General features: G+C 56.3%; 1 protein-coding gene and 1 long non-coding RNA gene across 6 annotated transcripts in view; one reads left to right on the top strand and one right to left on the bottom strand.

The window, feature by feature from the left end:
- Nucleotides 1–14,652, top strand: part of NAV1 (neuron navigator 1) — a 242,873-nt gene that overhangs the window by 144,412 nt on the left and 83,809 nt on the right. For all 5 annotated transcript variants that reach the window (XM_049112004.1, XM_049112008.1, XM_049112007.1 and 2 more), the window contains one exon: nt 2,473–2,838. In XM_049112004.1, the coding sequence (XP_048967961.1) occupies nt 2,473–2,838 (366 nt within the window). The remainder of the gene's footprint in view (nt 1–2,472; nt 2,839–14,652) is intronic.
- On the bottom strand, nt 7,583–12,309 carry LOC125755385 (uncharacterized). Its single transcript, XR_007411735.1, has 2 exons — nt 11,292–12,309; nt 7,583–10,838 (listed from the first exon to the last, which is right to left on the bottom strand). It is a non-coding gene; the product is annotated as an uncharacterized LOC125755385 (long non-coding RNA).

Here is a 14,652-nt window from a genome sequence, read left to right as displayed (position 1 = left end):
GAAATCTTTATTTCTGTCCTGTTTCCTCTATTTCTGCTGGCTCGTTTCCCCAGCAAGGAGAGCGGCTGGGTCAGGGGGCTGGGGCTGGAGAGGAAATGAAAGTCTCCCTCTGCTCCAGGCCCGCTGCTCTCCCCACCCCAGAGACAGAGACACGGAGGGAGGGGAGGGGGGGAGAGGGAGACACACACACACACACACACACACACACACACACACACACACACGAGGCTGAAGGGCCAGATTCAGAAACGGAAGGCAAGAACCGAAGTTTGGAGCTAGGATCCTCCCCCGCTTAGAGATGTCTGGAGCCGTGCTGGGGGGATAAAAAAGAGCAGCAAACCCGAGGAAGAGGCACCTTCCGCGCCGAGACAGAGAGCTATCGGGGTAGGCCCGGAATAGAACTGAGGAATCTGGATCTCAACACGGCCCACACTGCGCACTAATTTTATTGCCGCGGTGTAGCCAGCCGAGGGTCTCGGGCTGTCCCTGAGCTCTCCAGCGCCCCGTCTCCATGGCCATCGTCCCCATCCTTCCCTTTGCCCTCCTCATCTCATCACGGTCAGCTTGCCTTGACTACACACTCACCGCGGCCTCCCCGCGCTGGGTCTGACGACGAGACTTCCCTGCCCTTCCACTCGCACGCCCGTCGTGGGTTTGCCCACGCGGCCGAGTGCACGCCGGCCCCGTGCAGGGTGCTGACACGCGGCGGTGAGCCGGGCAGATGGCGCACGGGCCCTGGTCTCCTTCAGGGAACGTCCCTTCGCGCTGAGGCCCGCGGGATTAGAAACCGAACTGGCACGGTGGACGCGGGAGCGCACGCCCTGCACAGTGGTGGGCCCAGAGCGGGGACGTGGGTGTGCACCAGGTCAGGGAGGCCTGGGCTCAGGCGCCAGTCGCAGATCGTCCTGCACAACCAGGGCTCCCCCGGCGTGTCCGCAGGACTTCCGTAGGCACCACCAGCCTGCTCACGGCCCTGAGTCCTTTGGCTCTTCCAGTTCCGTTGACCAAAAAAATCCACCCTTGGGGGCACCTGGGGGGCTCAGTCGGTGAGGGGCTGTCTTTAGCTTGGGTCATGATCTTGGGGTCCTGGGATCGAGCCCCATGTCAGGGGAGCCTGCTTCTCCCTCTCCCTCTGCCCCTCCCCTCTGCTTATGCTTTCTCTCTCTTTCTCTTTTTCTCTTGATTTCAAATAAATAAATAAAATCTTAAAAAAAAAAATCAACCCTGTTTTCTCAGGGTTTGGTAGAGACGATATAGGAGGATTTTCTTTTTTTCAAGGAATATTCCAAAAACAAGAATAGAAAAATCAGCGTCCTGCTCATACCTTAACTCCCACAGTGACTAGGATATAGATGCGTTCACCGAGTGAGGGTTCCTCGGCTTGTGTAACTTGTGTCCAGCCCCCGATTGCCACGCTGCCCAGCGTCTTGGCCTACGCATCCTATTTCAGTTGCTCAACCCTGTGTGGCTTCAGTTGGGCCAAGCCTCTGAGACCCTACCCGTGGTTGACCGGGGCTGGCAACACTGCTGGGCCGCGTGGGCTGGTCAGTGTCCATCTGAACCCCAATCCGGGCCGCCACTCCAAGCAGATCCCAGCTATCCTTTCTCCCTGCAGCCGCCTGGGTCCCTAAAGGAGAAAGGTGTCTCCTTCCCCAGCTTCCAGACTCCCTTTGTGTCAGGCCATCCGGCACAGCCCTGGGCCCGAGGCCTGGGACCCTGTGCATCCTGTCTTTGCCCTCTTGTCCATTTCCACGCATTCTCTCCTCTTTCCCGTGGAGGCTGCTTTTTGGTCTCTGGTGAGGTTATGCTGCTTTCACCTGATGGCCTGGGCCCTTCACTGGGGGCCTCGTCTTAATGGGAACCAGCCACACATCTCGGGTTCCCGAGGCTTTGCCTGTACCTGCTGTAACCCACAACAGACTTTGCCATTTCTGGCTTGGGAATCAGCTGGCTCTCAGCTCATTAATAGAAAAGAGGTAATAGACAGACCCCGAGCAAAGTAGTGACCAGGGCCTTTCAAGCTCGGGTGACCAGTCTATCTCACTTTGCCCAAGAGATCTCACTGGACCCTTCCCATTTATCAAGCAGCTTCCGTAGACCGGGCACCGTGTCAGACATTCGCCTAGGTGAGCCTTAACCACTTTGTGGAGTAGCTCATAGGCTGTTATCCCCATTTGACAGACACGGGAGTGGAGGCTTAGCAGGGCTGATTACTCCGCCTCCAGCTCACTTACCGATAGATGGTAGAAAAGGATTGAAACCTACTGTAAGACCTGTGCCCTTAGGCAGGATATGGCACGTGGAGTCCTTTTCCTCTGACAACCTCAGGTGACATGTAGCAGGGCGCCCTGCACCCAGAGGCCTCCTGGAGGCGGTGGAGCCGCCTGGGCAGGTGCAGAGGAGGCGGGAGGGCCCGGGAAGCGGGGAGACAGGGCCCCAGTGAAAACCAGTGCCCTTCTGCCCTCTGCCCAGCTCCCTGGAGATGACCTGCTACGACAGTGACGACGCCAACCCTCGCAGCGTGTCCAGCCTCTCCAGCCGCTCGTCCCCTCTGTCCTGGCGCTATGGCCAGTCCAGCCCGCGGCTGCAGGCCGGGGACGCGCCGTCGGTGGGCGGGGGCTGCCGCTCCGAGGGGCCGCCCGCCTGGTACATGCACGGGGAGCGGGCCCACTACTCGCACACCATGCCCATGCGCAGCCCCAGCAAGCTCAGCCACATCTCCCGCCTGGAGCTGGTCGAGTCCCTGGACTCGGACGAGGTGGACCTCAAGTCCGGCTACATGAGCGACAGCGACCTCATGGGCAAGACCATGACGGAGGACGACGACATCACTACCGGGTAAGGCCCTTGCACAGCGGGGCGAGGGGGCGAGGGGACGGCGGGCGAGGGGGCGGCGGGCTGGGGACGGGGGACGGGGGACGGGGGACGGAGCACGGGTCCCTCCTGGCGCGGCTGCAGCTGCGCTGGGACCAGACGTCGCCGGGCTGCGGGGCCTCGCGGGGTGGGCGGGGCCGCCGCGGGAGGAGCTGATTGGTCGGCGGGGGGGCCTCCCCGGGGAGCTGATTGGTCGGCGCGGGGAACCTACCTCCCCGAGGAGCTGATTGGTCGGTGCAGGGCCCCTCCCTCAGGGGTGCTAATTGGTCAGCGCGGGGCCCTCCCTCTCATTGGCCCGTGTGGCTGTCGTTCCACGGCCCGCCCCGCCCCCGCCCCCAAAAGCCCGGTCCCGCCACCCCTGGTACGCCGCGGATCCCCTCCTCTGCCCCATTTGCAAAAAAGAGGATGCTGGTGCAACGTTGGTCTACCTGAGGCCCACACGTAGAGAGAATGAAACCCCTGGAACAGAAAACTGGCCCTGGGGGCTCTGCTTCCTTCCCGGTCCCGGTCCCAGCCCCTGTGCCCTGTGCCTGCCCCGGGCAGCCTGTCCCCGTCCCTGTCCCCGCTGCCCCGGCTCCTTCCTCTGCAGACCTGGTACCTGCAGCGCGACTTCCTAGCCCGTGGCCTGGCCTGTGAGCCCCTCTTTCCCGGGCCTTCCCCGCTCAGGGACCCTCCTCTCCTCTCCTCCGCCTGGTTGGCAGGGCTGGGTGTGCAGCCGCGGGGACACAGGTGACCGGCTGCAAAGTGAGGGAGGACATAGGAAGGAAGAGGCGTGCGGGGTGTGCAGGGTGTGCGGGGCGTGCGGGGTCCTGGCCCAGCTCTTCCAAGCTGGGGGACTGGAGAGCCTAGTGGTTCTGGAAGCTTCTCCAGGGTATCTTTCACCTCCCTGCCGCTTCTCCTCGCTTCCTTCTTGGGTTGCTGGGACTTTCCAAGGGACCACACAAGTAGCGGCAACACCCTTCCCCCTAGCCCTCTGAGGGACCACCTCTTCCCAATAAAAACCTGCAAGCTTCAAGAGAGTGAAAAGTAGCCCCTCCTAGGAAAGGTCTGAGAGCTGAGCTCCGCGCCATCCACTGTTCCCCACCCCTGGGGACAAAGGAGCAGGGCCTGGGCAGAGCCTGTCCGGCCCATGCCGCTGCTGCTCCGGAGCAAAACAACTGAGTCATGCATGGGGTTGTTTACCGCCTCTTAAATCCCAGAGGCCGCCCGAGCTCACGCTCAGACCCAGCAGCTTGCAGCTGGGACGGAGGAAGAGCCACCCGGCTCCCCCTGTGCTCACAGGCTCCGCTGGCCAGGAAGGGGAGCCACGGTGTCGGATGGGCTGCTCTGGGAAGCTGCCCCTGCGAGGGAGGCCCGATCCCTGCCCTCTGAGGGCTCCCAGCTGGGTAGGGCCAAGGGAGGTGCGCCCCTGTGAGGCACAGAGCTCCGAAAGGTCCCCGTGGGTTGGGATGGCCAGAGCCCCAGCCCCCAGGGAGCTCCAGACAGAGGGAGGGGAGAGCCACCGCCCACGGTGCCCGCAGCAGCCTTGGCAGGAAGTTTCCCGAACCCTGGGAGGCACAGGACTCCTGCCTCTGGAGAGATCACAGTCTGAGGCAGGTGGCAGGACTTGGTGGCTGTGTGAGCGCGGGGAAGGTAGTTAACCTCCCCGGGTTTCAGTTGGCCCATGTGCTCAATGCCGGCAATAGAACCTATCTCAGGCTAATTCTAAGGATTAAATACATCAGTATCTATGAAGTGCTTGGAATAATTCCTGGTTCCTGGTAGATGCTCAATAAATGTCAGCTATTTATTTTTATTTTTATTTTTATTTTTATTTTTATTTTTATTTTTTTGCTGTTGTGACTGTTATTATCGTTATTGTCAAAATGCCATTCTGAAGGAGGAGGACGACTCCCGCCCTCTGTGGCCCCCAGACCCGCCCCCGGGGAGCATGCAGTCTCACCCCAGCGCCACTCAGAATCCGCAGCTGGGACCGATGGGAGTGGCCGCTGGCTGGTCCTGTGAACGTAGATTTTGCGGGCACGGGAGTATGGAATGGTGGGCAGAAGGAGCCGGGAAAGATGCCCTTACTCCACCCTCTAGCACTCTTTCTTTATCCCCTTCCCTCTGGACAGTGTGTGTGATCCTGAATCAGTTTAAAAAAAAAAAAAAAAAAAAAAAAGCAAGACTTCACTGAGGCCAGCATGAGTGAGAACGTGCCCTTCCCACACATCCCCGACTGGCCGTGAGCCCAGGGAAGCCGGGAGCTCACGGCGGGCAGGTGCTGGCACGGCGGATCCGCGGGGTGGACCTTCCCGCCGACTGCAGCGTGGCTTCCAAGATAACTGCACGTGTGTTGTTTTTATGGTCGCTCTGCCATTAGCAGGAACTCTTAACACGTGGTAGTTTCCAGGTTTCCCCTTGGTGGGCTTCCCTGCCAGGACTGGGGACACACCCGCCCTTCAGTGTGCTAGGCAGTCAGAGCTGAGGGGAACCCACTAATAATCCCAGTAATTTTAATGTAAACAATCACTCCCCAATGATATGTTTTCATGGTTAAGTGTTGTGCTTTCTCATTAGAGACCGGGCACCTTAGATTCCAGCCAATCTCGAAGAGAATATGCATACCTGAGCGGCCCCTGCTCAGCCCCCATCCCCACTGTGGTTTTCGCCAGGTTTTATAATTTAGAAAACGTCCAGTTTTCGAAGAAAATTGTTTTCCCTACTCATGAAAGGGGCAGGGCCATTCCCTGTAGGGGTGGCCTGCAGGGCTTCCCTTGTCACTGCACAGTGATGCCACCTTGACCCCTGTCAGCCACTGCCCATTGCCACTCACTTTCCTGCCTCCCAGGAGCTCCCAGCACCAGACCAGCAGAGGAACTGAAGCCTCTGCTTTCCCTTCTGGGTGACACGAGCAGCAACAAGCCATCTGAGTGAGCCAGGCGAGGTGACAGGGACTCTGAGTGCTCTCAGGTATCTGCTGGGGGAGCAGCGCCTTGGGAGGCCCTTCCCCAGCTGGTGCTCAGTCCCACATCAGCGGAGCGCTCTCTGCTCCATCCGAACACCAGGCCTTTCCTGGGTTTCCAGTCTCTGGGGGCATAGGGAAGGCAAATTCTGCAAGCGGAAGCTCAGCGAACTAGAATGAGGAAGGTGAATTTGCTGCCAAGAGAATCCTATTTTTAAAAATCACAGTTCTTTTTAAAAAAATGGGGTAAAGTACGTGGTTTTTTTTTATATATGGCTAATATGCCAGCCATTTTCCAGAGTTTAGCAGGTGGCAGGAAGTGCATTCACATTGTTGTGTGACCGTGAGCGCCATCCATCTCCATGACTTTTTCCATCCTCCCAAACCGAAACCCTGTCCCTGTTAAACCCTAGGTCATCGTGTCCCCCTCGCCCCAGCCCCTGGCAGCCACCATTCTGCTGTCGGTCTCTGTGCCCCTGGCTGCTCTGCGTACCTCGTCTAGGGAGAATCGTACAGGATTTGTCCTTCTGTGACTGGTGTGTTTTACCCAGCATCATGTCCCCAGTGTTCATTTGTGTGTAGCATATACCAGAATTCCTTTAGTTTTTAAGGCTGGTAATATTTTAACGTATGGCTATAGCGCATTTTGTTCATCCGTTCAGCTGTCGGTGGATTGTTTGTACTTTTTGGCTGTTGTAGATAATCCTGCCTTGAACATTGGGATGCAGATATCTGTTCAAGCTCTTGTCTTCAATTCTTTGGGGTGTACGCTGAGAAGTAGAATTATCAGATCACATATAGTTGTATATGATCACCTGTAGTTAAACTCTGTTTTTAATTTTTTTGAGGAACCACTCTACTGTCTTCCACAGTGGCCATACCATTTTACCTTGCCACCAGCAGTGTGGGAGGGGTACAGGTTCCCCACCTCCTTGCAGCACTTCCACTTTTCTGTTTGCTTCGGTTTTTAGTAATAGCCACCCGACTGACTGCAAAGTGCTATCTCCTTGTGGTTTTGATTTGTGTTTCCCTGATGCGTAACAATGTTGACCGTCTTTTCACATGTTTATTGGCCGTTTGTATGTCTTCTTTGGAAAAATGTCTGTTCGAGTCCTTTTCCTATTTTTTAATTGGGTTGTGTTGTTGTTGTTGAGTTGTAAGAGTTCTTTATATATTCTGGTTATTAATCCCTTATCAGACACGTGAATTGCAGATATTTTCTCCCATGGTGTGGGTTGCCTTTTCACTCTATCATTAGTGTCCTTTCAGCCCAGAAGTTTTTCATTTTGATGAACTCCAGTTTATCTAATGTTTCTTTTGTTGCCTACGCTTTGGGTGTTGTATCCAAGAAGTCACTGCCAAATCCAATGTCATGAACCTTATCCCCCTGTGTTTTCTTAGAAGAGTTTTATAACTAGTGGTTCCTATTAAAAATATAGATTCCAAATCTCATTCCAGACCTACCAAGGCAGATTCTCTGCTACTCAGGAAGCCATATTTTTCTACAACTTCTCAGTGATGTTGGACTAATCTATCTTCCCATTAACGACAAGACTCTTCTTTAAAGCTCTCCTGAAATGAATGAAAGCTGCTTTTTCAGTGTTCCCTTGCATAGACAGAGTGAGCTTATTCTATTTCAAATAGAAGAAAATTATGAGAAAGTTTCTAAACATTCACCTGAAATCTGCTTCGCTTCTGCCTATTGATTCAAATGCTGCCATCCAAGAAAAATAGAATATGTCTTCATTCAGGTATTTCAACATGTTCTTTTTTTTTTTTTTTTTTTTTAAGATTTTATTTATTTACTCATGAGAGACCCAGAGCGAGAGGCAGAGACACAGGTAGAGGGAGAAGCAGGCTCCCTGCAGGAGCCCAATGGTGGGACTCGATCCCAGGACCCCAGGAGCCGAAGGCAGATGCTCAACCCCTGAGCCCCCTGGGCATCCCTCAACATGTTCTTAATGATTGCTCAGATAGTCTCTTCCCTAGACCAAAAAAAGAAAAGAAAAAAAAAAAGGTCCCCAGCTTATTTAATTATTTTCTTAAATGACCCAGTTTTCCAGATCCCAATTATCCTGGTCAGCCTCCCCTGGAAGCTCTCAAGTTGTGAATGATCCTCTTAAAATTTGGCGCCTACACTCCTCACCGCCTGACACACGTCCTGCCAGGGTAATAACCAAAGCGTGACAGTGTAGACAGCATCAGGTTGGCTGCTGACTGTCCTAGATGACAGTTCGAGACATTTTTACCTCTTGAAAAGAGTACAGGAATTTGTCCTTCTAAAAATAGGAAGGTCTGGAATTTAATCTCAGTAAGAAGATAAGTTCCACGGCCATCTGTGCTTCCCGCCTCTGGCACCCAGAGTTGGGGCAGCAGTGTAGACGGTGGGGAATACAGCGCTGGGCAGAGGGACCAAGCGTGCCCAAGGGGGAGGAGGTCAGGAGCCCTCCACTCCCCACCTCCCTCCTGGAACTTGGATGTCCTCGACGCCTCCATCTCTGCCCCCGCAGACGGCAGCTGGGGTGGGCTGCGCCGCGTAAGGAGCAGGGACCCCGGGCCTAGCCGGCAGCACTACTGCCGTGTTGCACACCTCCAGTGGGCGCCATGCACGCGGCGGAGAACTGTGTCCCCAGCAGCCCTGCTGTCCCGTGACCCACGCCAAAGGCCACAGAGCCCGAGACCGGGCCGGCAGGAGCTCCGCGGGTGTCTGTTAGGGGACAGCGGGGCTTCCTGGCGACTGTCTGCCATGCCCTGTGTCTCTCCCCAGGTGGTTTCCTGCTCCATGTGTGTGGCTGGATGTTCCAGTCTTCTTGTTCCCTCCTGGCCTCCCCTCCCTTCCCCAGCCTGTCCTCTTGAACCGTGCTTGGGGGCTCGGGAACAGATGGGATTCGTTTCCTTCTTGGCTCTGAAGTCTCCTGACGTTTGAAAAATGTCAACTAAAATAAACTGTAGGCCCCTGCCTTCTCCCAGGCTGGCTCCTTGCTCCCAGAGGCAGTGAGCCCAAGCCTTAAAGAGACACCTCCCAGCCTCTGTCTTCAGCCACCCTCCTGAGAAGGAGCCTCGTCCGCTGCTCTTCCGCTTGGCGGATGCCTGACCCGTGAACCCCAAGGTGTCCAACCCCACCACCTTCGGTGACAAGAATTCTCTTGGAATGGGCACCAGGTTTGTAGGGTTTATGTACAAAGAGAAGAGAACCTTTATTAAATTTGAATGTGCGGCGGGGAGAGCCTTACTCTACTCCCTTTATCTTCTTTGTTTCCTGGCAGTTCTTTAGATACCCCACCTTGTGGGCAGCTGGCCCAGGCCTGGCTTTTGCCCAGGGAACACAAGGATTAAGGCGGAGGATGGTAGGGGGTCACTCAGGGGAGGCCCCAACATTGAGGCTCAAGAAGGAAAACCAGTTTCTGTCCTTGAAAAGCTTCAAATCTAAGAGGGAGGTCGGATGCCTACTGGGTCTATGGCAAAAGAGATGACGTGTCCTTGAGGTGGAGCTCGGTTGCTGCCATTTGGGGGGATGACATCTGACAATTACAGGTTGACCCCAGATTCACAGAGGCAGCCTTGGGTGATAGGCCTTGGAGGTGCGTGGGGAGGAGCGTCTGGAGATCGGGGCTTCCATCCGGAGCACCCTCCACTTGCTGTGTGGCCCTGACAAGTCTGCTCGCCTCTCTGAGCCTTAGCCAGTTCATTCACAGAAAGGCGATCATCTTTGCCTTAGGAGGATCCGGGGACAAAGAACATGCAGGAGGGCTTTGAAACCTGTGAAGAGCAGTTGGCTTGAAATATGTTACTCTGATCTCAGCGTCCTGTTCTGCTCGTTTCGCTGGTGGCCTCTGTCTTCCTTGGGAGCTGTTAGAGTAGCCAAATAAGACTTCTTCCGCCGGGCAGAGGAGTTCACTGGATTTGGGTTTTGACTTCTTTTTGCCCGGGACTATGGATCCCATTTTGCTCTTCAGCACCACCTTGCCGTTCTCCTGGCCCTGTGGTGTGCAGTCACCTCGGCAGACCTTCGAGAACAGGCTTATCAACGTAGGCGTAGCTGAGCGGCAGCGTAGTGGAGCAGCTTAGAGTGGAGGCTGCGCTCCTGGGTCTAGTCCTGGCCCTTCCTGTGAGCTCTGTGGGCTCAGGTGAGTGCTTATCCTCCCTTGGCCTCGGTGTCCCCGGCGGTCACGGTGGCTGCCCCGTGAGATTGGTGTAGGGATTGAGTTTGTGAATACGTTTCTGCGCAAGTGCCCAGCGAATGCTGGCTCTTGTTTGTTAGCCATTCGGTGGCAGACGTCCACCAGTGGCTGGGCCGAAGCCATCACGTGCGCCTGCGAGGTGATAACAGCATTCGGAAAAGCGTTTGTTGACCTCCATGCTTCAAAAGGATGTTTCCGATCCTCACTCGAGGCTGACCAGCGAAGCGGCCTGCCGAGCCACACCTGTTCACGCAATGTTCTCACGTGGCCAACGGCCCGGTCTGTGTGTGCGGGTCTGGGCCTCAGGTAGTTGTGCAGGAAAGCTGGGCTAATTGCATGCGAGATCACACAAGCAGACCTGGCATCGTGACCAGCTGACTGGCTGTCTATCACACTCAAACATACGTTTATTGTCTTTGAAGTGTCTTGTGTCTTGTGCTGGGGTCACCAGACAGAGACTTTGAGACAAGTGTTTTATTCGAGTGCAAGCGGTTTATTTGGGAGATGATTCTAGAAAACACTGATGGGCAATGGGGTCGTGAGTCAGCGAAGAGAGGGGAAGCCAGTGCAGGGTACTGCCGTGGGCAATGGGCACTGAGGGGCTTCTGGGAGATGACGTGGAACACTCCTCAGAGCTGCCCCGTGCTGTGGGCAAGGACGCATGGATATTTTTACCTTTCAGCGGCAGTTACGATGGGCGGAGGGCAACTCCACGGGGCACCGCCTCCTGGATTTTCTAGCGTAGCACCTACGGGCACAGTGACTGCGAGTGGGTGAGACACACAGCATTGATCATAAAGAGGGAAGTCGGAAGGGAAGGGAGACGTGGAGTCTGATTCCTGCGATAGAAGAGGGTGGCTTCAGAGGACTCCTGGCCCTTGAAACACCCCCGAGTTCTTAAAACACAACAGTGTTAGCACTCTACGGTCTGTGTGGGGTTAACTTGGATCGCAGTGGCTGTTCCAACCCAACGGGGTTGATGCAAGGTTGGAGTGAGCCAGGTATTCCAGAGGGGCGGCGGGATGTGTGCTCGTTGCCGTGGCAACTGATGCAGGCTGAGGCGAGGCCCCTCCCCTCGTGTGTCCTAGTAACCTACAATTGAGCTGCTGGGGTTTTCACGGAGTTCGATGACATACAATTTGGTCGACATCAGGATGGATAAGGGGTTGAGGAAGCCCTCGAGAGGGGTTTGGCTCCCCCCCCCCCGGCACCTCCCCCCACAGCAGCCCTGCCTACCTGCCTGTCCACCTGTCTGTCTTCTTTGTCAGCTCCCTCCTCCTTTTCCCACCTACCTTATAGTCTGTGATAAGCCAGCTGGCCTCAGCTAGTGCCTGGAAATTCCGTGCAACCTGATATTACAGAAAGAGCTTAAATGTGGAAGTATGACAGGCCTGGGTTCGGATCCCAGCTCTGAGGCTTTGGGAAAGCTGTAAATCCATTCAAGTGGGCATAGTTGTATGGGAATAGGATTTCTATAAGGATGTTCTAGAATATGTTAATACACTAGGTTTGCAGCATGGGCTCCATAAGCGTTACCTCCCTCCCTTCTCTTGGTTGGCTCCTAGAAAATTAAAGCAGTAAAGGTCCCAAAGACCATCTGCAGGATGGAACTTTGCCACCTGGGTGATGATGCCCAGTTGCCCACTCGTCTGCCAATCCCCCTGCTTCCAGGAAGCCTTCTCTGATTCATCCCATTGTTACATCATTGCTGTCTGACCCTGGATGGTCTTGGAACTCATGCGTATGACTTACACCGTAGTCGCTTGTGCCTTTTAGGCTCTCTAACAATTGCATAGCATGTGGGGCTTACAAAACACTAATGTCTCATTACCTAATTTAATCTTAAACCTGAATTAGATATTCTTTCCCCCACGGCGCAAGTGAGGAGATTGGAACGTGGATTGCCAGGATCACGTAACTTAAAAGTGGCCGCACCAGAGCAAAACCCAGGCCTTCTGACTCCCATGTCCTGGGCTCTTTCTGGTTACACCCCTGCCCCACTGGGTGTACCATGACTCCTTTTCCCTCTGTGTGCCGTCCCCGTGCCCCCTAAGCCTCGGAGCATTTCTGGGGCAGGGATCACATGCCTTCCACTGGAGTGGGAGCTTCCCACGGACAGAGACCCTATTTTCTATTTTTTCAGTACCCAGCGGAGTATATTCTCAGGTCATGCTATTGACTGGCTAATGAATCATCGTCAGGGACCCCCACATGGAATGCCCCGAAGTGACCTCTCTATCTTGCAAGACAGGATCTTGCTTCGGAGAGCCGCAGAATAGCCACCGCCAGGAGCTCAGGGCCATCGGCAGAAGGGCCAGAAGGAGCAACCCAAGCCTCTGAATACAAGTCCTTGTTGACGCCGGCTCAAAGGCTGGGCTGTCCCAGGATGTCCACGAGGGGCCAGCTCTGGCCTCTGGGCAATCAGATGTCTCTGGCCAGGCAGCAAAAGAGACCATTCACTGCAGCTAAGTAAGGGAGGCTAGCAGGCCAGGCAGTCAGACTTACCCACTGAGCTTGCACGGGGGGTGCCCTGCAGGACTGGATCACTCCTGCCTGTGTATCGGAGTGAAAATGGGACAAGTGCAGGGAGATGGATAAAGGTCTGGATTTAAAAAAAAAAAAAAGACAGAAAGAGTCGGGCCCAGAGAGACCCAAAGCACGTGTCTACCCAGGAGATGGGCATTCACTGAATATGCAAGACGGGGTCATGGGAGATAAGGAAGGAGAGGCTGGGGCGGGGCGGGGGGGGGGCACGCGCCGCAGATAAACAGCCAATGCATTGGTGCTGGGCGCGCCAAGGAGGGGACGAGGGACACAGACACTGTGTGAGACCCATCCGGACACGTGTGGGAGGCGCCGGGTACAAAGAGGCTGTGTGTGCACGGATCCCAGTGGCAGAGGGCGGGGGTGCAGGGCTGCCTACGGGCAGGGGCGCGTTAGCCACCAGATGGGCGCGGAGGGTGCCGGGAGGCCCGGGGCCCTGCTCTCAGCCCGGGGCCTGAGCCGCGCCGCCAGCCTGCTCTTCCTGTGCCCCGTCCCTTCGGTCTGGGGGTGTCTGCAGCCCGAGAGGCAGGGACACGTCTCCACCTTGACCTGCCCTTCCTCCCCACTGGCCACGGCTCTCTTCCCGCTCCTTCCCTGGCCCTCGCCTCCCTGTCCCCTTTCTCAGTGTCCCAGCCACCCTGTGCTTCGGGGTCCGGCTTCCATCCCAGCCCCCGTGGCTCTGATGACAGGGGCCACCAGGAAGGCCACCGCTGACGAGCAGGGGGCCCTGTGGCCGGCCCGGGGCAGGGCCTCCAGCGCAGGGCTCCCAGGACTGCTGACGTTCCATCGACGGTAAGATAGAGGAGGGACTGGGCTGATCCTCCGCCGTCGCCAGCCCTTGCTGGGCCTGCTGCCTGGGCCCTTGCTGGACCGAACTGTCCTCAGGGGATCCCAGTTTCCCGGATTTAGCGGGAGCAAAACGCCCCTTTGGCGAGGCTCCCGCGGAGAGATCCTGCCCTTCCCCGCCCCGAGCAGCTGCCCCTGACATCCGGGAGGCAGCAGCCAGGCGGCCTCCTGTGGCTCCACCGGTGCCTGTGGTCAGTTTGCTGTTCTTCGAGGGCAGGTTGGCGACGTCGATGGAACATTCTGGAGTCCAGCTGCCCTGGATTTAATTCTCCCGTTGGCCGCTCACCACCTGCGTGACCTCGGATACATTAAGTGGCCTCTTAGGGCCTCATCTCATTGTCTGAAGTGAAAGGTGATGATGCCTGCGTCGGGATATTTATTCACGTTTGATAAATATCAGTAGAGTACCTACTATACAAGACGTCTGGGGATACGGCAAGAACACAAAACAGACATTGTTCTTAAACTCATATATGGAAAAGGGATAACAAATAAATGCGTAGTAGATTAGCTGGTGCCCGGTGCCATAAGGAAAAGAAGGCAGGGTAAGAGGCCGGGAGCACCGGGGAGGGCGCCGTTGAGCTCCCGCCGTCAGGGAAGGCTTCCCTGGCAAACCACGCAGGAGAGCATGTGCAAAGGCCCTGAGGCAAGAATGGGCATGTGTTCAAGGAGCTGCAAAGAGGTCACTGTGGCTGACGCAGAGTAAACGGGGAGAGTGCTCAGAAGTGAGATCAGGAGGTAGCCAGGGGCCTGGCCATACAGGGTCTTACACCTCAGGGTGAGACCTCTGGCTTTTCTTCTAGCCAAACCGGGAAGGTTTCAGGGAAAGGATTGAGTGATGAGGTCCAACGTGTTTGGTTCGGAGCCCGCCTGGCTCCCACGGGGAGGGTCGCTAGGGGAAACCAGGGGAACCCTGGAAGCCTGGAGAGGAAGGTGCTACCATAATCTGGGCCAGGGCAGGGGATGGCTGGGAGCAGGGGGCGGTGGCCGCTGAGAGGGTCTGCGGGAGGAAAGGACGGTGCGCTTCCGGAGGCTCCCGAAGCCTGGGGGACCTCCTTCCGGGGGGTGGGGGCTCCAGCCCCACCGTGGCTGCTGGGGCAGCGCTGTGGTCTCGCAGTCTGGCTTCTGGCCTCGGGGAGCTGAGCTGGCAGGCTTCTGGGTGCGCATGCACACACCCGCCCAGGGAGACTGGCTGAGGGTCTGTGGGGTCCTTCTGGGACCCTCACCCCCTTCCATCGCCCCGTGTGCCCAGAGCCACCCAGA

Source organism: Canis lupus, chromosome 7 (genome assembly GCF_003254725.2).
Source record: "Canis lupus dingo isolate Sandy chromosome 7, ASM325472v2, whole genome shotgun sequence".
Classification (NCBI taxonomy): domain Eukaryota; kingdom Metazoa; phylum Chordata; class Mammalia; order Carnivora; family Canidae; genus Canis; species Canis lupus.
Note: the sequence above shows the minus strand (reverse complement) of the source record. Positions and strands in the feature narration are given on the sequence as shown.